The sequence below is a fragment of the Pempheris klunzingeri genome, chromosome 19 (genome assembly GCF_042242105.1).
Source record: "Pempheris klunzingeri isolate RE-2024b chromosome 19, fPemKlu1.hap1, whole genome shotgun sequence".
In the NCBI taxonomy this organism is placed as follows: domain Eukaryota; kingdom Metazoa; phylum Chordata; class Actinopteri; order Acropomatiformes; family Pempheridae; genus Pempheris; species Pempheris klunzingeri.
The window spans coordinates 22,729,626-22,754,701 of NC_092030.1; the positions used below are offsets into that span (position 1 = coordinate 22,729,626).

The following is a 25,076-nucleotide window of genomic DNA, read 5'->3' on the forward strand; positions in this document are numbered from 1 at the left end:
CGTTCACTTTCACAAACATCTCCATTAGTTCCACATCTGCTGTACCTGGGTCAGGAGGGCTGGAGCCTGCCCCCCCTCCTCAGTCGTTTCTTTCCTGGTCAAACTGACCACACCGTCCCGGGTTTAAATCCTGCTCAGCCTCTCTGACGCGGGTCGTCCTCTCTGTCCTGTTTCCAAAAACGATACAATATTTTAAAAAAGTCTTCCTCTTCCTCCATCATCATCATCACCGTCTTCTGTTGACACCAGCGGGGAACCGGGCCGTCCACCAGAGGGCGTCCTTGTGGTGGTCATTTATTAAGTCCAGTATAAAGAGACAAAACCGGGTCATCTGAAAACTGACAGAAGAAGAAGAACACGTTTACAGCTGACCTCCAGAAAACCGCTCAGACCAGTTAATACTCACTACTGGTTTATTAGACGGACCGGTTTGAAATGTTTCTCCTTCACCTGCAGCTGGTTTGTCGTATTTTCTGCTCTGAATTTTGAACAAGCAACTTGTTTATCTACTGAGATGTTTGAGTTCTGAGACACATAAAGAAAAAACAAATATTCATTAGTTTGACAAGTCAGAGATTCATGAAACTTCTGTTATCTATGTGTTGTTAGTTAGAGGTGTTACCTAGGTGTTAGCTAGAGGGACTAGCTAGTTAAAGGTGTTATCTAGGTGTTAGCTAGAGGGACTAGCTAGTTAAAGGTGTTATCTAGGTGTTAGCTAGAGGGACTAGCTAGTTAAAGGTGTTACCTAGTTGTTAGCTAGAGGGACTAGCTAGTTAAAGGTGTTACCTAGGTGTTAGCTAGAGGGACTAGCTAGTTAAAGGTATTATCTAGGTGTTAATCAACGTCCCCATGTTATAAACGCTTCCCAAAGGAAACCTGAGGTGAACCCAGAGCAGAGAACCAGACAGGAAACTTTACTTTGGCTCGGTTTGATGTATTTGTGAGGGACACGGTGCAGATTCGTGTTGACTTCAGCAATATTGGTGTTGAAGGTCATCCGACCGTAAATGGAGTCGAGTTCATGTGAATGCCAACAAGTAAGAAAAGAGAATCTATTGGACGGCGTAGAGCCAAGTGCGTGCTGATTGGCTGACGTGGGGACAGAGACTAAAAAGAAGAGACGAGAGTCAACACAGGAGGAGATGAAGATCCACGACTGGCTGAAGCTGAACCAAAGACAGGTATGACTTCATAAAACATTCATGAGAAAAGCAGTCGTGTCGTTGTTTCCAGGTGGGTGACGGCGCTACTGAGCACGCTCACAGAAAAATAAAGGCATCGCCCACATTTGTAAAGTCTGGATCTGGAAATTACTGCAAAGGGGATCAGCTAAATGTCTGGGTACCAATTAGTCTGATCCACTCACACCAGTGAAACAGTCAAAGCTCCGTCCAACTGCGAAGTAACGAAGCCAAAAGTTCAACCTTTTTCCTCAGGCCTCCAATCTGTAAACACCAGGAGCCTGAAAACACACTTCTGGTAAAAACCTCGACAGGATGAGTGTTGGAGCGAATACGTGTGTGATGAAGTGATGAAGTGATGCAGTGATGCTGTCTGTCCACTCCTATGGGCTTCTCTAGTGTTGGTGACTTCTCTCCATCCAGTCTGCAGCAGCATCTTCAGTCTGCTCTGCTGGAGCTGCGACGGACAAGTGACCTGCAGAGACGAGAACAACGGAGAAAAGGAGACTGAGAGTAGAAACTGTTCACTGAGCTGATAAATCAGGAGAGAAGTCGCCTCATTTCCTCATTGACTTCCATCCAATCAGACTTCTGTTTGGAGCCAGTGGAGTCGCCCCCTGCTGGACACTAGAGAGGATGCAGCTTTAAGGCTCTTCAGCATCGGCTTCACTGTTCAGCCCCAGAGGACACCGACACTCTTTATAGACTGATACCGACCAATCAGAGGACGCTTCTTTATACAGACTGATACCGACCAATCAGAGGACGCTTCTTTATAGACTGATACCGACCAATCAGAGGACGCTTCTTTATACAGACTGATACCGACCAATCAGAGGACGCTTCTTTATACAGACTGATACCGACCAATCAGAGGACGCTTCTTTATACAGACTGATACCGACCAATCAGAGGACGCTTCTTTATAGACTGATACCGACCAATCAGAGGACGCTTCTTTATAGACTGATACCGACCAATCAGAGGACGCTTCTTTACAGACTGATACCGACCAATCAGAGGACGCTTCTTTACAGACTGATACCGACCAATCAGAGGACGCTTCTTTATACAGACTGATACCGACCAATCAGAGGACGCTTCTTTATAGACTGATACCGACCAATCAGAGGACGCTTCTTTATAGACTGATACCGACCAATCAGAGGACGCTTCTTTACAGACTGATACCGACCAATCAGAGGACGCTTCTTTATAGACTGATACCGACCAATCAGAGGACGCTTCTTTATAGACTGATACCGACCAATCAGAGGACGCTTCTATACAGACTGATACCGACCAATCAGAGGACGCTTCTTTATACAGACTGATACCGACCAATCAGAGGACGCTTCTTTATACAGACTGATACCGACCAATCAGAGGACGCTTCTTTATAGACTGATACCGACCAATCAGAGGACGCTTCTTTACAGACTGATACCGACCAATCAGAGGGCGCTTCTTTATAGACTGATACCGACCAATCAGAGGACGCTTCTTTACACAGACTGATACCGACCAATCAAAGGACATGAGACTTCTCTATAAAATGGTGAATAGTGAGGTGGGGGTTTTCTGTGGGTGAGGCCATTTGGCCTGCTGAAGGACAGGAGGAGGTCACATGATCAACAGATCACCTTATGACATCAAAGGGATCCAAATCTAAATGGAGCATTTTCACACACATTTAGTGAGAGATGGAGTAGAACATACTGGGAACATGTATGAAGCACCGTACTTGTTCTGATGATACTGTAACCACGTGAAGCTGTGAACACTTCAGCTCTCTTCAGTTGGTTTATTGCCATTAAAACATGTTAAAATCACGAAGGAACAAGCAGCGTACACAATGAAAAACATTTTGCAGTGCAGCTAAAATAGACCCCAGTCGTAGAATATTTAAGTGCAACGTGTATTTAAGTGTATCAACAGTATTGTGACACTGAATTAGATCAGATCAGTACATCTGGGAGCCTCCAGTGGATGTGATCCACCTTCAGTCACATCCCTTCATCCTCCAGCATCCAGCTGCTCAATAAGGTCCGTCAGTGACCCCCCGGTGGTCAGAGAGTCCGTCAGTGACCCCCCGGTGGTCAGAGGGTCCATCAGTGACCCCCCAGTGGTCAGAGAGTCCGTCAGTGACCCCCCAGTGGTCAGAGAGTCCGTCAGTGACCCCCCAGTGGTCAGAGGGTCCGTCAGTGACCCCCCCAGTGGTCAGAGAGTCCGTCAGTGACCCCCCGGGGGTCAGAGGGTCCGTCAGTGACCCCCCAGTGGTCAGAGGGTCCTACCGACACCTGTTTCTCCACCTGAGTCTCCAGGTTAGCAGGAAATATTTTACTGTTAGAACACACACACACACACACACACACACACACACACACTGTGACACGCACACAGTAACACACACAGACAAGATGGCGGACCACAGCAGCAGTGTCTCTACAACAGAAAGGCCGAGTTAAAACTTCTCCCGGACTTTGTTGAACTCTTTTTCCGTTCTGACCGGAGACATGAGCGGCCTCCGCCGCCTCTAACGGCTCAGTTAACGGCGGGTGTGTTTCCCCGGTGATGTTCCCGTGAGTCCGCCGCCGTCTGAAGGACTTTGGTCGTTGTCTCTAAACCGGGACGGTAAGAACGGCTGCGCTCTTAGCTTAGCCCCATGCTAACCGTTTGTTTTGGTTGAATGTTGGTGTTTTGACGGGTCTGTGGACGGACCAGTGTCTGATACCGGGCGTAACGGGGACGGAAAGGGAAGAAGGTGTGTAGTTGACTGACAGACTGAGGATATTTCTTGCTGGTTTGTAGTAAAATGACGGTAAAATAGCGAGTCAGTCAGTAGTGTTAGCCTGTAATAGCTAGCTAACAGGGCAGCTAGCTGTTAGCTTAAGAAGTAGCTAGCTGTTAGCTTAAGAGTTAGCCAGCTGTTAGCTTAAGAGGTAGCTAGATGTTTGCTAAAGGGACAGCTAGCAGTTAGCATAAGAGGTAGTTAGCTGTTAGCTTAGGCGGTAGCTAGCTGTTTGCTAAAGGGGCAGCTGCTTTTGTCGCAGAAACTCTGGGAGTACGACAGAGCTGTAGAACTACAGCACCACTCATGCTGCATACAGTTACTGTACATCACTATGTCAGTATTATTGCAGTACTAATACTGCCCACAGTTATAATTCAGTAATGTAGTATAGTTTGTACGATACCACAGTACAGTAATTGTGCAGTGCTAATAGTACTGGGGTTGTAGTGCAGTACTACAGTGTTACTGTGCAGTAGTAGCACTGCGTGCTGTTCCAGCGGTTGTGATGGTACTTGGAGCTCTGACTGTAGATTATGGCATCATATATAAAATTGGTAAATAAAGTGAGAGCAGAGGCATTAAAGTAATTTTTTGAATGTGGTTTTGTATTGTTTTGGTTCCAGTCTTCTGTTGTTTTTGTTCTTGTGTCTTTTAACTGAAAGGGTTATATGTTGACAGTTTGTGTTGTCCGTGTGTGTTTAGAATAGAATAGATAGTACAGAAAGCCTTTATCATTATACTACGTACAGCTGTTGTTTCTTCACACAGACCTGAGGTGGGTTTAAGGTCAATTTATGTTTTCTGTTATGCTGCGTTGGCTGATGTCTGCTGGAACAAGCGTTAATGTAAGGTGGTTTGTGTCAGCTGGCCAGAAAGTTGGCATCAAAGAAAACACTGTTAGACTACAGTAAAAATTATTTGTGTTTAATGTCATCTGTGTTTACTGAGCAGCTGATAGGCGGCTACAAGAACAATGATGCCTCAGTAGTACCTGTAGACTAGTAACGTGACTGATCATGATGTCTGCAACTTTATTCCAATAAGAAACTGATGAGCTCCAGTGACTCCACTTGCAGCATCCATACAGGTGCCGCCGTGTTGATGTCCTCTGATTGGTCGGTATCAGTCTGTATAAAGAAGCGTCCTCTGATTGGTCGGTATCAGTCTGTGTAAAGAAGCGTCCTCTGATTGGTCGGTATCAGTCTGTGTAAAGAAGCGTCCTCTGATTGGTCGGTATCAGTCTGTGTAAAGAAGCGTCCTCTGATTGGTCGGTATCAGTCTGTGTAAAGAAGCGTCCTCTGATTGGTCGGTATCAGTCTGTATAAAGAAGCGTCCTCTGATTGGTCGGTATCAGTCTGTATAAAGAAGCGTCCTCTGATTGGTCGGTATCAGTCTATAAAGAAGCGTCCTCTGATTGGTCGGTATCAGTCTGTATAAAGAAGCGTCTTCTGATTGGTCGGTATCAGTCTGTATAAAGAAGCGTCCTCTGATTGGTCGGTATCAGTCTTTAAAGAAGCGTCCTCTGATTGGTCGGTATCAGTCTTTAAAGAAGCGTCCTCTGATTGGTCGGTATCAGTCTGTATAAAGAAGCGTCCTCTGATTGGTCGGTATCAGTCTTTAAAGAAGCGTCCTCTGATTGGTCGGTATCAGTCTTTAAAGAAGCGTCCTCTGATTGGTCGGTATCAGTCTGTATAAAGAAGCGTCCTCTGATTGGTCGGTATCAGTCCGTGTAAAGAAGTGTCCTCTGATTTGTCGGTATCAGTCTATAAAGAGTGTCGGTGTCCTCTGGGGCTGAACAGTGAAGCCGATGCTGAAGAGCCTTAAAGCTGCATCCTCTCTAGTGTCCAGCAGGGGGCGACTCCACTGGCTCCAAACAGAAGTCTGATTGGATGGAAGTCAATGAGGAAATGAGGCGACTTCTCTCCTGATTTATCAGCTCAGTGAACAGTTTCTGCTCTCAGTCTTTAGTTTACAGTCTTCTTCAGCACACCAGGATGTTCATGTAGTCAATGATGGTCCATTTAGAGGAAGATACACCAGGAAGAGGGGGGGGCTTTAGGATGGGGCTACCTGCTCACTGACCAATCAGAGGAGGGTCCTGACTAAACCTGACCAATCGGAGGAGGGTCCCGTCTAAACCTGACCAATCGGAGGAGGGTCCCGTCTGATCCTGACCAATCGGAGGAGGGTCCTGACTAAACCTGACCAATTAGAGGTAGAATAACCATCACTTCTGTCTCTTCCAAGATGGCAATGGCCAAAGTGATGGTGATGGTAGTGGTAGTAATAGTAGTAGCGGTATTGATAGTGATAGTGGTGGTAGTAATAGTAGAAGTGATAGTGTTAGTGGTGGTAGTAATAGTAGTAGTGATAGTGATAGTGGTGGTAGTAATAGTAGTAGTGATAGTGTTAGTGGTGGTAGTAATAGTAGTAGTGATAGTGATAGTGGTGGTAGTAATAGTAGTAGCGGTAGTGATAGTGTTAGTGGTGGTAGTAATAGTAGTGGTGGTAGTGGTGGTAGTAATAGTGGTGGTAGTAATAGTAGTAGCGGTGGTGGTAGTAATAGTAGCGGTAGTGTTAGTGGTGGTAGTAATGGTAGTGGTGGTAGTAATAGTAGTAGTGATAGTGGTGGTAGTAATAGTAGTGGTAGTGTTAGTGGTGGTAGTAATAGTAGTAGCGGTGGTGGTAGTAATAGTAGTAGCGGTAGTGATAGTGGTGGTAGTAATAGTAGTAGTGATAGTGTTAGTGGTGGTAGTAATAGTAGTAGCGGTGGTGGTAGTAATAGTAGTAGTGGTAGTGATAGTGGTGGTAGTAATAGTAGTAGTGATAGTGTTAGTGGTGGTAGGAGTAGTGGTAGTAATAGTAGTAGCGGTAGTGATAGTGTTAGTGGTGGTAGTAATAGTAGTAGTGATAGTGATAGTGTTAGTGGTGGTAGTAGTAGTGGTAGTAATAGTAGTAGCGGTAGTGATAGTGGTGGTAGTAACAGTAGTGATAGTGATAGTGTTAGTGGTGGTAGTAATAGTAGTAGTGATAGTGGTGGTAGTAATAGTAGTAGTGGTTGTAATAGTAGTAGCGGTAGTGATAGTGGTGGTAGTAACAGTAGTGATAGTGATAGTGTTAGTGGTGGTAGTAGTGATAGTGATAGTGTTAGTGGTGGTAGTAGTAGTGGTAGTAATAGTAGTAGCGGTAGTGATAGTGGTGGTAGTAACGATAGTGTTAGTGGTGGTAGTAATAGTAGTAGCGGTAGTGATCGTGTTAGTGGTGGTAGTAATAGTGATAGTGTTAGTGGTGGTAGTAATAGTAGTAGCGGTAGTGATAGTGGTGGTAGTAATAGTAGTAGTGATAGTGATAGTGTTAGTGGTGGTAGTAATAGTAGTAGTGATAGTGGTGGTAGTAATAGTAGTAGTGGTTGTAATAGTAGTAGCGGTAGTGATAGTGGTGGTAGTAACAGTAGTGATAGTGATAGTGTTAGTGGTGGTAGTAATAGTAGTAGCGGTAGTGATAGTGTTAGTGGTGGTAGTAATAGTAGTAGTGATAGTGGTAGTGTTAGTGGTGGTAGTAATAGTAGTAGCGGTAGTGATAGTGGTGGTAGTAATAGTAGTAGTGGTTGTAATAGTAGTAGTGGTAGTGATAGTGGTGGTAGTAACAGTAGTGATAGTGATAGTGTTAGTGGTGGTAGTAATAGTAGTAGTGATAGTGATAGTGTTAGTGGTGGTAGTAATAGTAGTAGCGGTAGTGATAGTGTTAGTGGTGGTAGTAATAGTGATGGTGTTAGTGGTGGTAGTAATAGTGATAGTGTTAGTGGTGGTAGTAATAGTAGTAGCGGTAGTGATAGTGTTAGTGGTGGTAGTAATAGTGATGGTGTTAGTGGTGGTAGTAATAGTGATAGTGTTAGTGGTGGTAGTAATAGTAGTAGCGGTAGTGATCGTGTTAGTGGTGGTAGTAATAGTGATGGTGTTAGTGGTGGTAGTAATAGTAGTAGCGGTAGTGATAGTGGTGGTAGTAATAGTGATAGTGTTAGTGGTGGTAGTAATAGTAATAGCGGTAGTGATAGTGGTGGTAGTAGTAGCAGGATCGATAGACAGCTGCCATGTTGGGATATAACCAACCAGGGATAAAGCGGTCACGGTAACACGCCGTTGAAGTTGAAGACTGATGGGAGGATGTCATGATGGTATTGATTGTTTGGTTTGACAGGAAGTAAACGAGATTGATTTCAGAATAAAAAGGACGTGATGTTGGCGTGTTTGACCTGTTGATAAAGGGGTGCATCACATGACCAGGATGTGATCTAAAGGGTTAAAATGGCATCTTTGATTTTATGTGGCATCAAGACTTTGAGACACGACCTGGACTCCCTGTTACCATCAGTCCCTGTCAGTCTTATTAATAGGGTCATTATTATCAGTATGATTATCATCAGTGTTCACTCCATCGTGTTACTGTCACTATCAGTATCAATATCAATAGTTATCATTAGTTTATCATCATTATCAAACTGGACTAAATGTATACAACAGAAATGTGTGTGTGTGTGTCGGTATCCTGCTCAGCCTGCAGTAGCAGCTGCCTCAAAGCATGCTGGGAGCAGGAGGAGGGGGGAGAGGCAGTCTCCCTCCTCGTTCTCCTCCTCCCCCCTCTCTCTGCCTCTGCCTCCTGATTGGCTGCTTGCTCGCCCAGCTGACTGTTGTCTGTCAGACAGAGAGAGAGAGAGGGAGGGTGATGGAGGCTACAGCGATGGGGTGAGCTGCCATTTTCTCTTTCTTTATCCTCCATCTCTTCATCCCTTATTCATCCCTTCATCCTTCATTCATCCGTTAACTACTGTCTGTGTTGTGCCAGACGGACTATTTGGGGAGGAGGGGGTTGGGGCGGGGATGGAAGGAGGATGGGGGAGGATGGAGGGGGGGGTCGTGTTTTCCTCCATTTCATTGTCTGTTGTTCTCTGGCTGGTTTTTCTTCTTCTTTGGTAGATTAAATTTATTCTGTTTCCTGTAAAGGAGGGAAGATGGGAAGAGGACGGGGGGAGGATGGAGGAGAGAGAGAGGATGGGGGAGGATGTAGAGAAAATGGCGGACCGGTGGTGAGGGAAGGAGACAGAGGGAGGAAATAAAAAATGAAAGGAGAGGAAGAAGAGGAGGAGGAGGAGGAGATGTCTTTCATTCTGTCTGATCCATGGTCACGCTGATGCAGTACCACTGCATGTCAGTGCTGCTGTGCCACTGCATGTCGGTGCTGTAGTACCACTGCATGTCAGTGCTGCTGTGCCACTGCATTTCAGTGCTGCTGTGCCACTGCATTTCAGTGCGGCTGTTCCACTGCATGTCAGTACTGTAGTACCACTGCATGTCAGTGCTGCTGTTCCACTGCATGTCAGTGCTGCTGTTCCACTGCATGTCAGTGCTGTAGCGCCAGTGCATGTCAGTACTGTAGTACCACTGCATGTCGGTGCTGCAGTGCCACTGCATGTCAGTACTGTAGTACTACTGCATGTCAGTACTTCAGAGCTAACAAAGCTAACGCTATGCTAGCAGGATTCCCAGTTAGTAACAGTGAGTACAGCTGACAGACAGGAAAGGGCAACAACCAGACCAGGTGCAATCAGCCACGCCCCCTCGCCAACACAGACCACAAGTCACATGAGCTGCCCCCTCATCAACAGACGGTGTTGTTCCCATGGGCCTGACGCAGCCCTCTGAATGTTAGATATCAGATGACCACGTCCATCTGTAGAGGGCGCCGCCCACTGTTGGGCGTTTGTTTTTAAACATGTGATCAGTTGGTGAACCATGTGACTGTCAATGACATCAGGGTAACAGGAAACATCACATGACACACACCACACAGGTACTGTGTGGGTACCTGATCATGCAGGGGTCCATATTGATATAGTACTGCATTACTACAGTATTTCAGTACTACAGTGCCTCAGTGTGATGTTGCCGTTTGTCGTCCAGGTCAGACGTGGCTCCTCCAACATGGCGGCGGCGTCCTACGACCAGCTGCTGAGGCAGGTGGAGGTGTTAAAGATGGAGAACTCCAACCTTCGACAGGAGCTGCAGGACAACTCCAACCACCTGACCAAGCTGGAGACAGAGGCATCCAACATGAAGGTACACACACTACTCCAGTACTACTGCCTCCAACATGAAGGTACACACACTACTGCAGTACTACTGCCTCCAACATGAAGGTACACACACTACTGCAGTACTACTGCCTCCAACATGAAGGTACACACACTACTGCAGTACTACTGCCTCCAACATGAAGGTACACACACTACTGCAGTACTACTGCCTCCAACATGAAGGTACACACACTACTGCAGTACTACTGCCTCCAACATGAAGGTACACACACTACTGCAGTACTGCCCTCAGTACAGTACTAACACCTGATACAGGTTCCCACGCTCATGGACATCCTGGAAAGGTCCTGGAATTTAAAAGTGTTTTCCAGGCCTGGAGAAGTCCTGGAGTGAGCCTTCCTCGTGATGTAACCTGACGGAGGGTTTATTTCCTGTAGTTGCTGCTGCTGCAGCACTGCGGTGAAGAAGAGTTTCCTCTGGTGTTGGCAGGAGGACGCTTAGCTCACTGCCCAAGAAGCTCGGCTGAATGAGACTCTTTGGCGTGGCTGATGACTGATGTCAGTCATGTGATAGACGTGCCCCCCCCCCAGTGTTTTTATGGAGGATTGATGCTGCCTTCAGCACCGTCTATGTGACGTGACAGTGACTCTCAATCAGGACCTCACATGGTCACCACACCGCTCAGTTTATTCTGTGATGTCTGCTGTGCCCCCACCCCCCCCCCACCCCCACCCCATATAAAGTGGGTGTCTCTCTATCTTTAGCCCACGTGACCTGTGGTACTTTCCACCAATCACGCGCTGCTCTGACTGAATGAGGTCCTTGTTGTTCAGAGTGAGACGTCTGTGAGTGAGAGGATCTTTGACACTCAGGAGTCAGGAAACCAGTCAGAGTGAGCACTCTGTCCTCTCTGTCCGTCTCTCTTCTTCCTCTGTTGTCTTTCTGTCACTGCAGCGTTTTCTTCCTTTGCCTTTTTCTTTTATTGTGTCATGCTCTTATTTGTTTCCTACTCTCCTCTTGTTTTTCTGCCCATCCATGTTAGTTTTATAGTTTTAATATTTTTGCTTTACTTCCTGTCTTCATTTCTGTTACCTCCAGTTTATGTTTTTAATCGGTGAACACGTCTACAGTTTATTTTTCAGGTTTTTTTTTTTTAACTCTTTCAGGTTTCATTGTCTCCTGTTCTCTCCGTTGTTTTCTTCTTCGTTGTTGTCCCGTCCTCCCTCTCCAAACACTCACTTCCTGTTTCCTGTTTCCTGTTTTCTGGACATATGACGCATGGACAGTCTGAGTGTTAGTCTCCATCATGTCGCTGTTTGAAAAAGGTCGTTTCATCGTGGTGAGTGTGTGTGTGTGGTAACAGTCATGTACTGACCTGATCAGTGTTTTAGATTGATTGATCAAAGTACCATCTGACCCCAGCGCTCAGTCACATCAGAAACACTGTGAGGCAGACGGCGGTGCGCTGTGATGTCACTCTGTACTATCTACTCCTCTCTCATCAAATAGGAAGTGCTGAAGCAGCTGCAGGGCACCATAGAAGAAGATTCTGGAGAGACGTCTGGATCCCAGCTGGAGCTCATCGAGAGACTCAAGGGTGGGACACAGACACACACACACTCAATAGTGCAGACACACACACACACACATTGTGTGTGACCTCTGTCGTGGGTGTGTGTCTGTCCTCCAGAGATGAGCCTGGACTCCGGAGGCTTTAAGCCCAGGGCGAGGCCTCCTCTGCCCCCCTCATCCTCATCCAGCTCGGCATCCTCTGGCTCTGGAGCTCCTGGAGGAGCTGCTGGAGGCTCTGGAGCTCCGACCACCGCCGCCTTCCCCAGGAGAGGGCTGCCGTCTGCCGGCAGAGACAGCCACGATCGCTGCCTGGAGGAGCTGGAGAAGGAGAGGTACTGCTCGAAGTACTGACAGTAATACTAAGAGTACCACTAGTACTGCAATACTACTACAAAACACAGTGCTACTACTGACAGCTGACTGTACTCTTTCTGCATGTCGTTCTACTTCGTATTGAATACTACTCCTCTACACACTGCCACTACTGTAATACTGCTACTACCGCAGGCTGTAGTATCACTGCTGCTGTAATAGTACTGCTCACGGTACTGTAGGCAGTACTAGTAACTGTTCTTGGATTTAGTGTAGTTTTTGCTGCCATGCTTGTAGCTCTTTCTCAGATTTGTAATTTTTCCTCATGTGTCTCTGTCTTTGGTCGGCTCTCCCCCCTCCCTGTCTGATGTGCCCCTTCCCTGTCTGGGCTGATGCTTCCTGGCAGGTCTCTCTTATTGGCTGAACTGGAGAAGGAGGAGAAGGAGAAGGATTGGTACTACGCTCAACTGCAGAATCTCACCAAGAGGATCGACAGTCTGCCGCTCACTGAAAATGTAACACCGTTTTTCTTCAAGTACTTCTGAGCACCTGAATTACTTTTACTCACAATTCTGGTTTACTGTTAATGTCACATGGGTTTGTGTTCGGACCAGTCAGCTTTATGGGTTTCTGAACACTACATTACCCATGAGCACTGTTTGCTGTTGCTATGGTTAGGTGAAGTGATGCGCTAGAGGCAGGAGGTGGGGTGCCGGTCATGTTGGGAGCAGTGATTTGTAGTTTTTGTGTGTGTAGTTCACTCTGCAGACGGACATGAGTCGGCGGCAGCTTGAGTTTGAGGCTCGTCAGATCCGCTCTGCCATGGAGGAGCAGCTCGGCTCCTGTCAGGAGATGGAGAGGAGGGCTCAGGTAGGACTCACCTGGACCTGCTCAGTCCACAACCAGGACCAGAACTAGGACCAGATTCCAGTTCTGGTTCCAGTGGACCTGAGCCTTTGTCAACAGGATTTGTTTCAGCTGTTTTGCTGAAATGATACAAAATGTCACTCAATCTGTAACGTGTGTCTGTCTTCAGACACGTGTGTCCCGTATTCAGCAGATAGAGAAGGACATCTTGAGACTGGGAGCTCGTCTGCAGGTAACCTGGAACACACGTTTCTGTGATGGTCAAACCTCCTCATCATCACCTCTTGTGTTAGTGTGATGAAGGTCACACCTCCTCTCTCTCTCTCTAGGTGGAGGAAGGTTCGGGGTCGAGTGACAGCAGTGGATTGGCTGGAGCTCAAGTGAGTGTTTGTTCTTCTCCATTGGTGTTTTGGTTCCTGTCTGCAGTGCTGTGGCTACAGAAACATAAACAGGCCCATTGCCATGAGCAACACAGATGGCGCGTTTCCACTAGTACCTACTTGGCTCTACTCGCCTCTGCTCGACTCGGTTTGGTTGTGTTTCCATTACAGTAGTGTACCACCTCAAAGTGGGGGGGTCGTCATAGCAAGGCGGCCCGAAACTCCGGTGGCGTAATTTGTATACGGCACAAACAAACACAACTAAGGACGTGGAGCGTTTGGTTTGCCTGTATCCGTTTAGCTCATTCACAGAAATAATAAGTGTTTCCAGCGTTTTGAAAACGGCGGGTTTGATTCTTGTGAACGAGTCGCTCTCATGACTCATCAAGTGACGGCGCTCCCTGGCCAATCAGTGGCCTGCAGTCTGGTGACGTCGCATTGTCAGCTCGACTCAGCTCGCTTGGAACCCCGGCAGAGGAGGTACTAAAATAGTACCTGGTACCAGGAACTAGGGCCGGTGGAAACGCAACAAGGTCGAGTCGAGTCGAGCTGAGTAGGTACTAGTGGAAACGCAACAAGGTCGAGTCGAGTCGAGCCGAGTAGGTACTAGTGGAAACGCAACAAAGTCGAGTCGAGTCAAGCCGAGTAGGTACTAGTGGAAACGCAGCAAAGTCGAGTCGAGTCGAGCCGAGTAGGTACTAGTGGAAACGCAGCAAAGTCGAGTCGAGTCGAGCCGAGTAGGTACTAGTGGAAACGCAACAAAGTCGAGTCGAGTCAAGCCGAGTAGGTACTAGTGGAAACGCAGCAGAGTCGAGTCGAGCCGAGTAGGTACTAGTGGAAACGCAACAAAGTCGAGTCGAGTCGAGCCGAGTAGGTACTAGTGGAAACGCAACAAGGTCGAGTCGAGCCGAGTAGGTACTAGTGGAAACGCAACAAAGTCGAGTCGAGCCGAGTAGGTACTAGTGGAAACGCAACAAGGTCGAGTCGAGCCGAGTAGGTACTAGTGGAAACGCAACAAAGTCGAGTCGAGCCGAGTAGGTACTAGTGGAAACGCAACAAGGTCGAGTCGAGCCGAGTAGGTACTAGTGGAAACGCAACAAAGTCGAGTCGAGCCGAGTAGGTACTAGTGGAAACGCAACAAAGTCGAGTCGAGCCGAGTAGGTACTAGTGGAAACGCAGCAAAGTCGAGTCGAGCCGGGTAGGTACTAGTGGAAACGCAACAAGGTCGAGCCGAGTAGGTACTAGTGGAAACGCAACAAGGTCGAGTCGAGCCGAGTAGGTACTAGTGGAAACGCAACAAAGTCGAGTCGAGCCGAGTAGGTACTAGTGGAAACGCAACAAGGTCAAGTCGAGTCGAGCCGAGTAGGTACTAGTGGAAACGCAACAAAGTCGAGTCGAGCCGAGTAGGTACTAGTGGAAACGCAACAAAGTCGAGTCAAGCCAAGTAGGTACTAGTGGAAACGCAACAAAGTCGAGTCAAGCCGAGTAGGTACTAGTGGAAACGCAACAAGGTCGAGTCGAGCCGAGTAGGTACTAGTGGAAACGCAACAAAGTCGAGTCGAGCCGAGTAGGTACTAGTGGAAACACAACAAGGTCGAGTCGAGTCGAGCCGAGTAGGTACTAGTGGAAACACAACAAGGTCGAGTCGAGTCAAGCCGAGTAGGTACTAGTGGAAACGCAATAAGGTTGAGTCGAGCCGAGCCGAGTAGGTACTAGTGGAAACGCAATAAGGTCGAGTCGAGCCGAGCCGAGTAGGTACTAGTGGAAACGCAACAAGGTCGAGTCGAGTCGAGCCGAGTAGGTACTAGTGGAAACGCAACAAGAGTATCAGACCAAGTGGTGGAACAGACTCTGTGCACTGACTTTTAGCCACATAGTGTAGCTTCACCGTATCATGTGACTTTCCTCAAGCAGCCATGCCTCCACCTCGCTTCATTAAGCCTTGTTTTCCTTTTCCAGAGCTCCAGCAGCCGATTAGACCATGAGCCGGCCAATGAGGCGAGCTATTCTGTGCCTCGACGAATCACCAGCCACCTGGGAACCAAGGTCAGAAATCCGCCCGGTAACACCCCCACAGATACTCCTCTGCATCATCATATGACAACACATAATGCCACCCCATCACACTGTGTCCTGACACTTAAGTTCGCTTAACTGTCGCTTCGACAGTTTGCTAAATGTAACATCAGACGCTCCATCACATCTGAATTTCTGTTGTCACCGTGGAAACGAACCCCGTACTGACGTCACCACTCTAGTAAAAGATGGTGAGTTCTGACTCTGCCCTCGTTAGTCCTTTTTAAAGTGAAATCAGACATTTTCTGATGTCACATTCAGTCGTTTGTTTAGTGAAATGAGCCGATCCAGCCGACAGCAGCAGGTTGTTATTCTGGATATCAGCTCTCTGTGACCTCAGATCAGCAACTTATTCAGGTTTCTGTGGTGAAATTAGGGGCTGTCGTACAGATAACTCCTCATTTCAGCTCCACCAATCAGCTGCTCCTCTTCCATTAAGAAGCTTTAAAGACAAAAACAGAAACCAGGGCCGTTTCTCAATATGCGTTCTTGTCCGTACTTGTGTTCTTGTGAAACGTCTTCACTCGCAGCCAAAGTACTGTTCCAATTCAAAGTTCGCATCAAGCCAAGTACAGTTCAAATGCCCGGATGTGTACTTACTCCGCCCATTTTATCAAGGATGCATCGGGTGGTGACTTGTGTGGACTTGTGACAGCTACGTATCCCAGAATGCTTTTCATACCAACCAGCGGCAGGAGTGGAAATGGCAAAGCATATAACGGTTTTAATTTTGAAAACACTACAATTGTTATGTTACGGGATTTAGTTTTAAGACTTTTATCCAAGTTTATAGTTTTTAAATTTCAAATCTATGGTTGATTTGACAACATGTACCCTACTTGAACATTTTTATAAAAAAAAATGTTTTAAATGTTAGTGTGGTTTTTAAAGCGGAAACAAACGAGACGGCGTTGTGTTTATTTTAATGCCGTTAACTGGAGTAGATATGCATTGAGAGCTAAGATGATGACGTCACCAAGTCCGCTGCCGTTCCAAATGCAGAGTGACCATCCTGCGTCCTCCGGAGTCTGGACTTCCAAGTCCAGACTTGCTGAGTCCGAACTTCCAAGTACGCAAGTCCGAACTGGGCGTACTTGGTATGGCGAAATGCCCCAGATATCCGGCTAAAGTTCAGTTCCCAGAGAGGAGGGACGGGCAGGAAGCAGTCAGACTGATTCAGTCGCTGAGGCTCACATTGCTGTTAGGACATGGTGTGAAGATGACCCCCCAGTCTCGCCTTGTGCATGTGGAGACAAGTACACTGGAAAAAAATTAACTGTGGTGTACGGTGTAAAAGGTTACCTGTGTCACCCCCTGCAGGTGGAGATGGTGTACAGTCTTCTGTCCATGCTGGGGACTCATGATAAAGACGACATGTCGCGGACGCTGCTCGCCATGTCGAGCTCACAGGACTCGTGCATCGCCATGCGTCAGTCTGGCTGTCTGCCGCTGCTCATCCAGCTGCTGCACGGTAACGACAAGGACTCCCTGTTGCTAGGTAACCATTGGTTTTCCAGTTGTCCCTTCCTGCTCCAGGTGGCTTCCTTATATATCTAGTTAGGGTAACACAAGTAACTGTCGTCTCACCCATGGTCTATCCCCGTTGCCTAGGTAACTCCCGCGGCAGTAAAGAGGCTCGTGCGCGGGCATCTGCGGCGCTCCACAACATCGTGCATAGCCAGCCAGACGATAAGAGGGGCCGCAGAGAGATCAGAGTGCTCCACCTGCTGGAGCAGGTACGTCATTACTGCGAGGCGTGTTGGAGCTGGCAGGAGAACCACGAGAGGGGCGTTGACCAGGAAGACAACCCCAGTGAGTGACGTCACACACACACCCGTCAATCAGGAGGGCAGATGGCCTGCACACACGTCACATGGCCAAAAACTGCCTTCATGTGAAAAAAACTCTCAGAAACTATTTTGTGTTTTCTGAACGTTGAGACGCTGAGACGTCATAGAGACATAGAGACTGATGTTAAAAAACATACAGTAGCATGTGTGATGTTTACATGGTAACACTGTAGAATGTAGTGTTGGATATGTCATGCTGACATTTTATCATTGAACATGTTATGCAAAAAGCGTGTGCATAGACTTGATTATACAGGTCACATACTGTATGATGATATATGGGGTTTATATACATGAAGGTAATACAACATGTAATGTGCTGTGTTTATAGGTACATGTTTCTACACTGACGTGTACTGAGGTGTAGTAATGTGCAGTAATGTGTGATATATTGTGTGTCAGTGCCGTCTCCAGTGGAGCATCAGATCTGTCCGGCCGTCTGCGTCCTCATGAAACTTTCCTTTGATGAAGAACATCGACACGCCATGAACGAACTGGGTGAGTCTGGTTTATACTGGTTCAGACTGGTTCAAACTGGTTAACGCTGGTCCCTGACGATCCTGTGGGTTTTCTGTTCCTGCAGGTGGCCTGCAGGCGGTGGCGGAACTGCTGCAGGTGGACTGCGAGATGTTCGGTCTGAGCAGCGATCATTACAGCATTACACTACGTCGCTACGCTGGCATGGCGCTCACCAACCTCACCTTTGGAGACGTAGCCAATAAGGTGGGAGGAAGCTCGTTTGTACGGTCTGCTCTAAACTCTGCTCTGTGTCAGTAACCAATCAGGTGACAGCCCTGTGTTTCTCCCATCAGGCCACGCTGTGCTCCATGAAGGGCTGCATGAGGGCAATGGTTGCTCAGCTCAAGTCTGACAGCGAAGACCTGCAGCAGGTAAACTGACCTGTTATTAAGACAATGTAGGAACCTGTTGGTCCAGCCTTGTTTAGTTGTTCTGTCTGACCTTTTAGATGTATTTGCTGGTGTCAGGACATTAAACATGTAGGGGGTTTGTTTAGCCGACTTCCTGTCGTCCTCTGAATGTTTTCCGTCTCTCAGGTGATTGCGAGCGTGTTGAGGAACTTGTCATGGCGTGCCGATGTCAACAGTAAGAAGATGCTGCGTGAGGTTGGCAGCGTGCGAGCGCTGATGGGCTGCGCCCTTGAAGTTCAGAAGGTCATTAACAGTTTCCTGTCTGTCTGTGGACATGAGCTCTGTAATGAGTGTGCTCAGATGTGTCCTCTGCACTTCCTCACAGTTTCTTCTTCTCCTTCAGGAGTCGACTCTGAAGTCTGTACTGAGCGCGCTCTGGAACCTGTCAGCACACTGCACAGAGAACAAGGCGGACATTTGTGCCGTGGACGGCGCTCTGGCCTTTCTGGTGGGTACGCTGACACACCGCAGCCACACCAACACGCTCGCCATCATCGAGAGCGGTGGCGGCATCCTGCGCAACGTGTCCAGCCTCATTGCCACCAATGAGGCGCACAGGTAAACAGCAGTAAACAGTAAACACCCGTGACAACCGACAGCGTCGCCATGCAGATCAAACACCTCACACGTGTCTTGTCCGTGCGTGTTGTCTTGCAGGCAGATCCTGCGTGAGCATGGCTGCCTGCCGACGCTGCTGCAGCACCTCAAGTCCCACAGTCTGACCATTGTGTCCAACGCCTGCGGGACGCTCTGGAACCTGTCTGCCAGGGACGCCAAAGACCAGGAGGCCTTATGGGAGCTGGGTGCTGTGGGCATGCTGCGCAACCTCATCCACTCCCGGCACAAGATGATTGCCATGGGCAGCGCCGCTGCCCTACGCAACCTGATGGCCAACCGGCCAGCACGCTACAAGGATGCCAGCGTGGTATCGCCAGGCGCCGGTGCCCCGTCACTGCACGTCCGCAAACAGAAAGCATTATTCGAGGAGCTGGACGCTCAGCAGCTGTCGGAGACTTTCGACAACATCGACAACCTGAGCCCCAAAGCTGCACACAGGAAGGGGCGGGGCTGTAATGGCGCTGCAGGAGGAGGGAGCGCCACTCGTTCATACACAAATACGCCGGTGCTCTCCAGCCCGAAGAATGGAGACGGATCTAAGAGGACGAGTGAGGAGGTGGCGTATGCTCGGCCGGTGTTCCCGCCCAGCGTCCGAGCATCCAGCGATAGCCTCAACAGTGTAACGAGCGCAGACGGCTACGGCAACCGCGGCAAGACCAAACCGTCATCTGAGCCATTCTACTCATCAGATGAGAGCGGAGCCAACAAGTGCTGCGTCTACAGGAAGTACCCAGCTGACCTGGCACACAAGATTCGCAGTGCCAACCACATGGCGGACGACGATGGTGCTGAGTTGGACACGCCCATCAACTACAGCCTGAAGTACTCCGACGAACAGCTGAACTCTGGGAGACAAAGTCCGAGTCACCGTGGCGTCATTGAGAGCGACGAGGAAGACGAGCAGGACCCCAGGCTGCGACGGCGGACCGATGGCAGCGACTCTGCAACAACCAACAGTCTCTTGGCGTCTGTTCCTCCGCCATGCTACGTCGCCACGGCAACATCAACCTACGACGGTGACTCAACAGTGGAGCAGCCAATTGACTATAGCCTGAAGTATGGTGCAGACTCCGCCCGCAAATCACTGTTCAAGCCAGAAGAAACCACTGCTTCCTCCGTCCCCCCTCCCCAGTCATCCTCTGCCAACAAGCTCCGCCCCCCTCCACCACCAGCCAATCGGGTGGTGCCAAAAAGCAACCAGGAGTCGACACAGACGTATTGTGTGGAGGACACACCCATTTGCTTTTCCCGCGGCAGCTCACTGTCCTCACTGTCATCGGAGGAGGAAGAGGAGGACAGTGATGTCATCGGGAGGAAGCGGCGAGGCGGCAGCGTCATCAGCGGCTGTGGCGGCGGGACCAACGACTACCCGACACTTCCTGTCAGTGAGAAGGATGCACATGAGCAGCAGCATAGGCAGCAGAAGGAGGCGGAGAGTCAGACCGCCACTGCCTCTGTCCCGTCCACACGGGGAAGACGAGGTCACCACCACCACCACGGCCACACCCACCACCACCACCACCACGTGACATCATCATCGGGTACCAGGACGCCTAAGAGCCCCCCAGAGCAGCCGTACGCTCAGGAGACGCCACTCATGTTCAGCCGCTGCACGTCTGTCAGCTCCCTCGACAGCTTCTCCACCTCGTCCATCGCCAGCTCTGTGCGCTCCAGCGAGCCCTGCAGTGGCGTGCCGAGCGGCGTGGTCAGTCCTAGCGACCTTCCTGATAGCCCAGGACAGACCATGCCGCCGAGCCGCGCCAAGACGCCACCGCTGCAGCCGCCAAAGCAAAAAACAAAGGAGGAGGAAAAGGCCAAGAAGAAAGACGAGGAGGAGAGCAGCGCCGATGTAATGCTGCACTTTGCCACAGAAAGCACGCCGCATGGCTTCTCCCGAGCCTCTAGTCTGAGTGCGATTAGTCTGGACGAACCGTACATCGCAGCAGAGATGATGAAGAAGAAGAAGGACGAGGAGGATGGAGGGAGCGAGGAGAGGAACAAGGAGGAGGAGGAGGAGGAGGTGGGTAAACCAATCCTCGATGAATCGGATGACGACGACGACATTGAGATCCTGGAGGCGTGCATCAACATGGCCATGCCCAAGTCGTCACGGAAACCAAAGAAACAGCAACAAGCAGCACCACGAAAACCCAGCCAGCTTCCAGTATACAAGCTCCTCCCACCTCAAAGCCGCAGCCAATCACAACAGAGGAAGGAAATGCCGCCACCACCGGAGGAGGTGCCAAGAGTTTACTGTGTGGAGGGAACGCCGCTCAACTTCTCCACTGCCACCTCGCTCAGTGACCTCACCATTGACTCCCCACCCAATGAAGAGGCACAAGCTGCCGTAATGCCTATAGCCCCGCCCCCCTCTGCCCAGAGGAGGCGGGCTGGACTTCCTGAGGGCGAGAATGGTGATGACATCCTCGCAGAGTGCATCAGTGCCGCCATGCCCAAAGCCAAACCCAGAAAACCAATCAGAGGGGCTGTGAATGGCGAGCACCTCCAAGCCCCACCCCTTCCTCCACCTCTTCCTCCCCAGGCGCCGACCCCTCTCGGCCCACAGCAGCAGAAGAAGAAGCCGACGTCACCGGTGAAGCCGATGCCCCAACGGGCACCGTACAGCGTTGCCACGGCAACTGCTGCCAAAGCAAAGCCAGGGTTTGCCTTCGACTCACCGCGTCACTACACTCCAATCGAGGGTACACCGTGCTGCTTCTCCCGCAACGATTCACTGAGCTCGCTCGACTTTGACGAAGACGACGGTGGCGAGAAGGACAATGAGGAGAAGAAAACAAAAGAGGAAGAGGGCAGGAAGAGGAAGCAGCAGACGGCGGCGGTCTTCCCTCGATCTAAACCTGTAACCAATCCGACGGCGACGGACGAGAAGCAGAAGTTCGCTATTGAGGACACGCCCGTGTGTTTCTCCAGGAACTCCTCACTGAGCTCGCTGAGCGATATCGACCAGGAGAACAACAACAAGGAGTTCGCGCCGCCAGCTGCTGAGCTGCAAGATGGAGGCAAAGCAGGACCCAAGTCTTCTTCTCCTCCTCCTCCTCAGGAGGGGAAGCCCCGCCCCCCAGCGGCAAGTGGATATGCCCCCAAAGCGTTCCACGTAGAGGACACGCCTGTCTGCTTCTCCAGGAACTCGTCGCTCAGTTCCCTGAGCATCGACTCGGAGGACGACCTGCTGCAAGAGTGCATCAGCTCCGCCATGCCCAAGAAGAAGAAGAAAGCCGCCACCGTCGCCACGTCGCTTCCTGTTCCCAAAGCTGACGACGCCATTGCAGCCGAGGAGGAGCCTTCGGAGGTGCCAAGAAGCCCCCCCTCCCCCGACTCAGAGTCCTTTGATTGGAAGGCAATCCAGGAAGGAGCCAACTCCATCGTCAGCAGCCTGAACGCCGCCGCTGCTGCCGCTTCGTCGCTGTCCCGTCAACCGTCATCGGACTCTGACTCGGTCCTGTCCCTGAAGTCTGTGGGATCACCGTTCCGCCTGCCGGTAGCTAATAGCAACACAGAGGATGAACAGACGGAGGAGAAGGGTGAAGTGGCCGTGAAGCGTGGAGCGAGGATCCTCAAGGGCGGCGAGCGGTCAACGCTGGAGGCTAAGAAGAAGGAGGAGGAGGAGGAGGAGGAGGAGGAGGAGGCGACAAAGGCAGTGAGAGGAGGGAAGAAGGTCTACAGGAGTCTGATCACAGGGAAGCCCAGGGCGGAGCCTGCCGCTAGAGGGCGGAGCAAACCCCGTGCAGTACCTGTGGCCAAAGCTCCAGGAAGCAGTGATGGCGCCGACAGAGGGGGAGGGTCCTCCCGGGACTCAACACCGTCTCGCTCCTCCTCCACAGCAGCCAATCAGAAAGGAGGGAAGCTGTCACAGCTGCCGCGCACGGCGTCTCCAGGAAGTGCATCATCATTTGCCAGACCGGCCAAACAGAGTGGGCCGACGAGGAGCAGCAGCACCACCATACCGAGGAGCGAGTCGGCGTCGAGGGTCAGCAGCACCACGGCGGCCAAAAAACAGAAGGCAGAGCCAGAGAAGCCGGTGCTTGTCCGCCAGTCGACATTTATCAAAGAAACTCCGAGCCCGACGTTGAAGAGGAAGCTGGAGGAGTCGGCGACGGCAGCAGCAGGGGCGGTGGCGACGGCATTAGAGTCTCCATCTAGCCCTGATGCACTGCTACCATCGACGACCAGGAGGCACGACATCAACCGCTCCCACTCTGAGAGCCCGTCACGCCCACAGGAAGCAACGTCATCACGGTTCAGCCGCACCGGCACCTGGAAGCGGGAAAACAGCGGAGGGGGAGGTGGAGGGAGTGGCAGTAAACACTCAACATCGTTGCCACGCGTGGGGACGTGGAAAAGAACAGGAAGCTCATCGTCAGTGTTGTCAGCGTCGTCAGAGTCCAGCGAGAAGGGGCGGAGCGAGGAGGAGAGCGCCATGAGGTCGAAGGGAACGTGGAGGAAACCTAAGGGCAGTGGTGGTGGTGACTCAGCTGGGCGGTGCTTCGCTGACAAATCAGAAGACGTGTGGGTTCGTCTGGAGGACTGTCCGGTCAACAACCCACGCTCCTCTTCTTCCTGTTCGGCGCGCTCTCCGAATGCTCCACCTGTCATCGACAGCCCCGCCCCCTCAAAGATCCCCTCCTCCTCTTCCTCCTCTTCCTCCTCCTCCAACCTCAACCTACGCCGCAGCTGCGAGAGTCTGGACGACAAGCCGCCACCACCGCCGCCACCTGAACGCCAACAGCAGCGCAGTCAGCAGCGCAGCGGCGCCGTGGCAGCTCGAGTCAGCCCCTTCAACTACACGCCAAGCCCGAGGAAGAGCAACGCTGATGTCACGACCACCGCCACGCCAAGCACCACAACATCATCATCGACAACGCCCACACGACCTTCTCTTATCCCCACACCTGTCACAAAGAAACGGGAGCCAAAGGGCGGAGAAGGTGGTGGCAGCGGCGGGGGAGGTGGCGGTGAACGCGGTTCGTACATTGTGACGTCAGTGTGAAAAGAAACAAGAATCAAAATGGGGAAGTGTAAATATGGAGGGAAAAACAGGAAGTGTTTGTGTGTGAAATGAACAGGAAGTGAGTCTGTATTTAAGTGCTAGCCCCGCCCCCTCACAGCCATCCTGTCCCCATTGGCTCCTCTCACCTGTCAGTCAAGCTTCTTTATCACATTAGAAGAACTTTAAGATGAACTTTTTATGTTTTTATACCACTAAATGATGTGTAGCGCTTAGCCCCACCCCTTCTGCCTGTGCCCTGCATGACCCCGCCCCTCCCCTAACAATGGCCGTTACCATGGTGACATAATGATAACAATGCTAACGATAACGGTGTTTCTGCTAGCTGTAGCGTCTGAGCTGATGTGCTCGTTGGAAGTTTTCATGTTTGTTTTTTTTTAATGGAGTTTGGTTCTGAAGAACAGATGTTTGTCCTGTCGCCGGGTACAAAATAAAAGTGACCGGTTAATCCCAAAGCGTAATGAGCTGCTCAGCGTTTGGATCGACAGACGGGACGTTCTGAGCTCCTGTTTTGGGTGACGTTTTTTAGAACCTCGCTCGACCTCAGAGGGAAGTTTGCTGCCGACTGACGTGTCGAGTTTAAATCTGAATCTCGCTTCTGGACTTTCTGGTGTATTTTGATGATTTCGGTTGGGAAATTGTCGGTCGGCTGAAAACTTGCCGCTGTGTCGCCTTGGAAACAGATAACACTGTAAAACGTAAGTTATTGCTGTAAAACCTTAAAACCTTTTGACCTTGAAGCACATAATTTAAAACACTGATTTTTGCCAAAAAGTTTCCACAGTGTTCCTTCATGGCTCAAACTGATTTTCATGTTTTTATGTCGATTCTGGAGGAAAAACAACAAAAACGTTTTGGTGAAGTGTTGAACAGACAATGAACAATAAACTAAACATTTTAGCTGCAAAAGCCATGTCTGTCTGTCTGTCTCTCTGAAACAATAGTTTGTTTGAAGCTGCTCTGAATGGCGTACGGAGGCCCTGAAAGGACACATGGTTTAATTTGTACACTCAGGCCCTTAGTAGTCACAAAAACTCAATAGTTTAAGTTGAAAATTTGTCGACCAAATCGTAACTTTTCATTTAACTGCAACTTTTTTCATCAAATAAAAGTTAATTCTGAAAACGTTGGGATGTTTCCTGGAAGTTTTGTTCGACCTCACAGACTTTTTTTTTTTTTTTTTTTAAAGAATCAAATTTTGATACAGTTGAATTTTTGCCCGTGTGAATGTTTCTTCCAATCCAAAGGATTCGAGGGGCAGGTGAGATCGTTGTGCTTCATGTGGTCTCAGTCTTTACTGGCCTCTGATTGGCTGCCGGGGTCCAGTAAACTGATGTAAAATCATCCTGATCGCCGCATGACAATCGGCTTGCATCCCAT

The 25,076-nt window shown here is 49.8% G+C and overlaps 1 protein-coding gene across 1 annotated transcript; it reads left to right on the top strand.

Moving 5' to 3' along the window:
- Window positions 1-3,608: 3,608 nt before the first annotated feature.
- Window positions 3,609-24,825, top strand: apc (APC regulator of WNT signaling pathway). Its single transcript, XM_070849961.1, has 17 exons — window positions 3,609-3,815; window positions 9,933-10,088; window positions 11,576-11,663; window positions 11,757-11,970; window positions 12,357-12,465; window positions 12,707-12,820; window positions 12,987-13,049; window positions 13,147-13,197; window positions 15,157-15,243; window positions 16,594-16,771; window positions 16,885-17,085; window positions 17,526-17,621; window positions 17,707-17,846; window positions 17,936-18,013; window positions 18,179-18,295; window positions 18,396-18,610; window positions 18,710-24,825. The coding sequence occupies exons 2-17, from the start codon at window positions 9,954-9,956 to the stop codon at window positions 23,676-23,678; spliced, it is 6,855 nt and encodes a 2,284-aa protein (XP_070706062.1). The 5' UTR covers window positions 3,609-3,815; window positions 9,933-9,953; the 3' UTR covers window positions 23,679-24,825.
- Window positions 24,826-25,076: the final 251 nt, after the last annotated feature.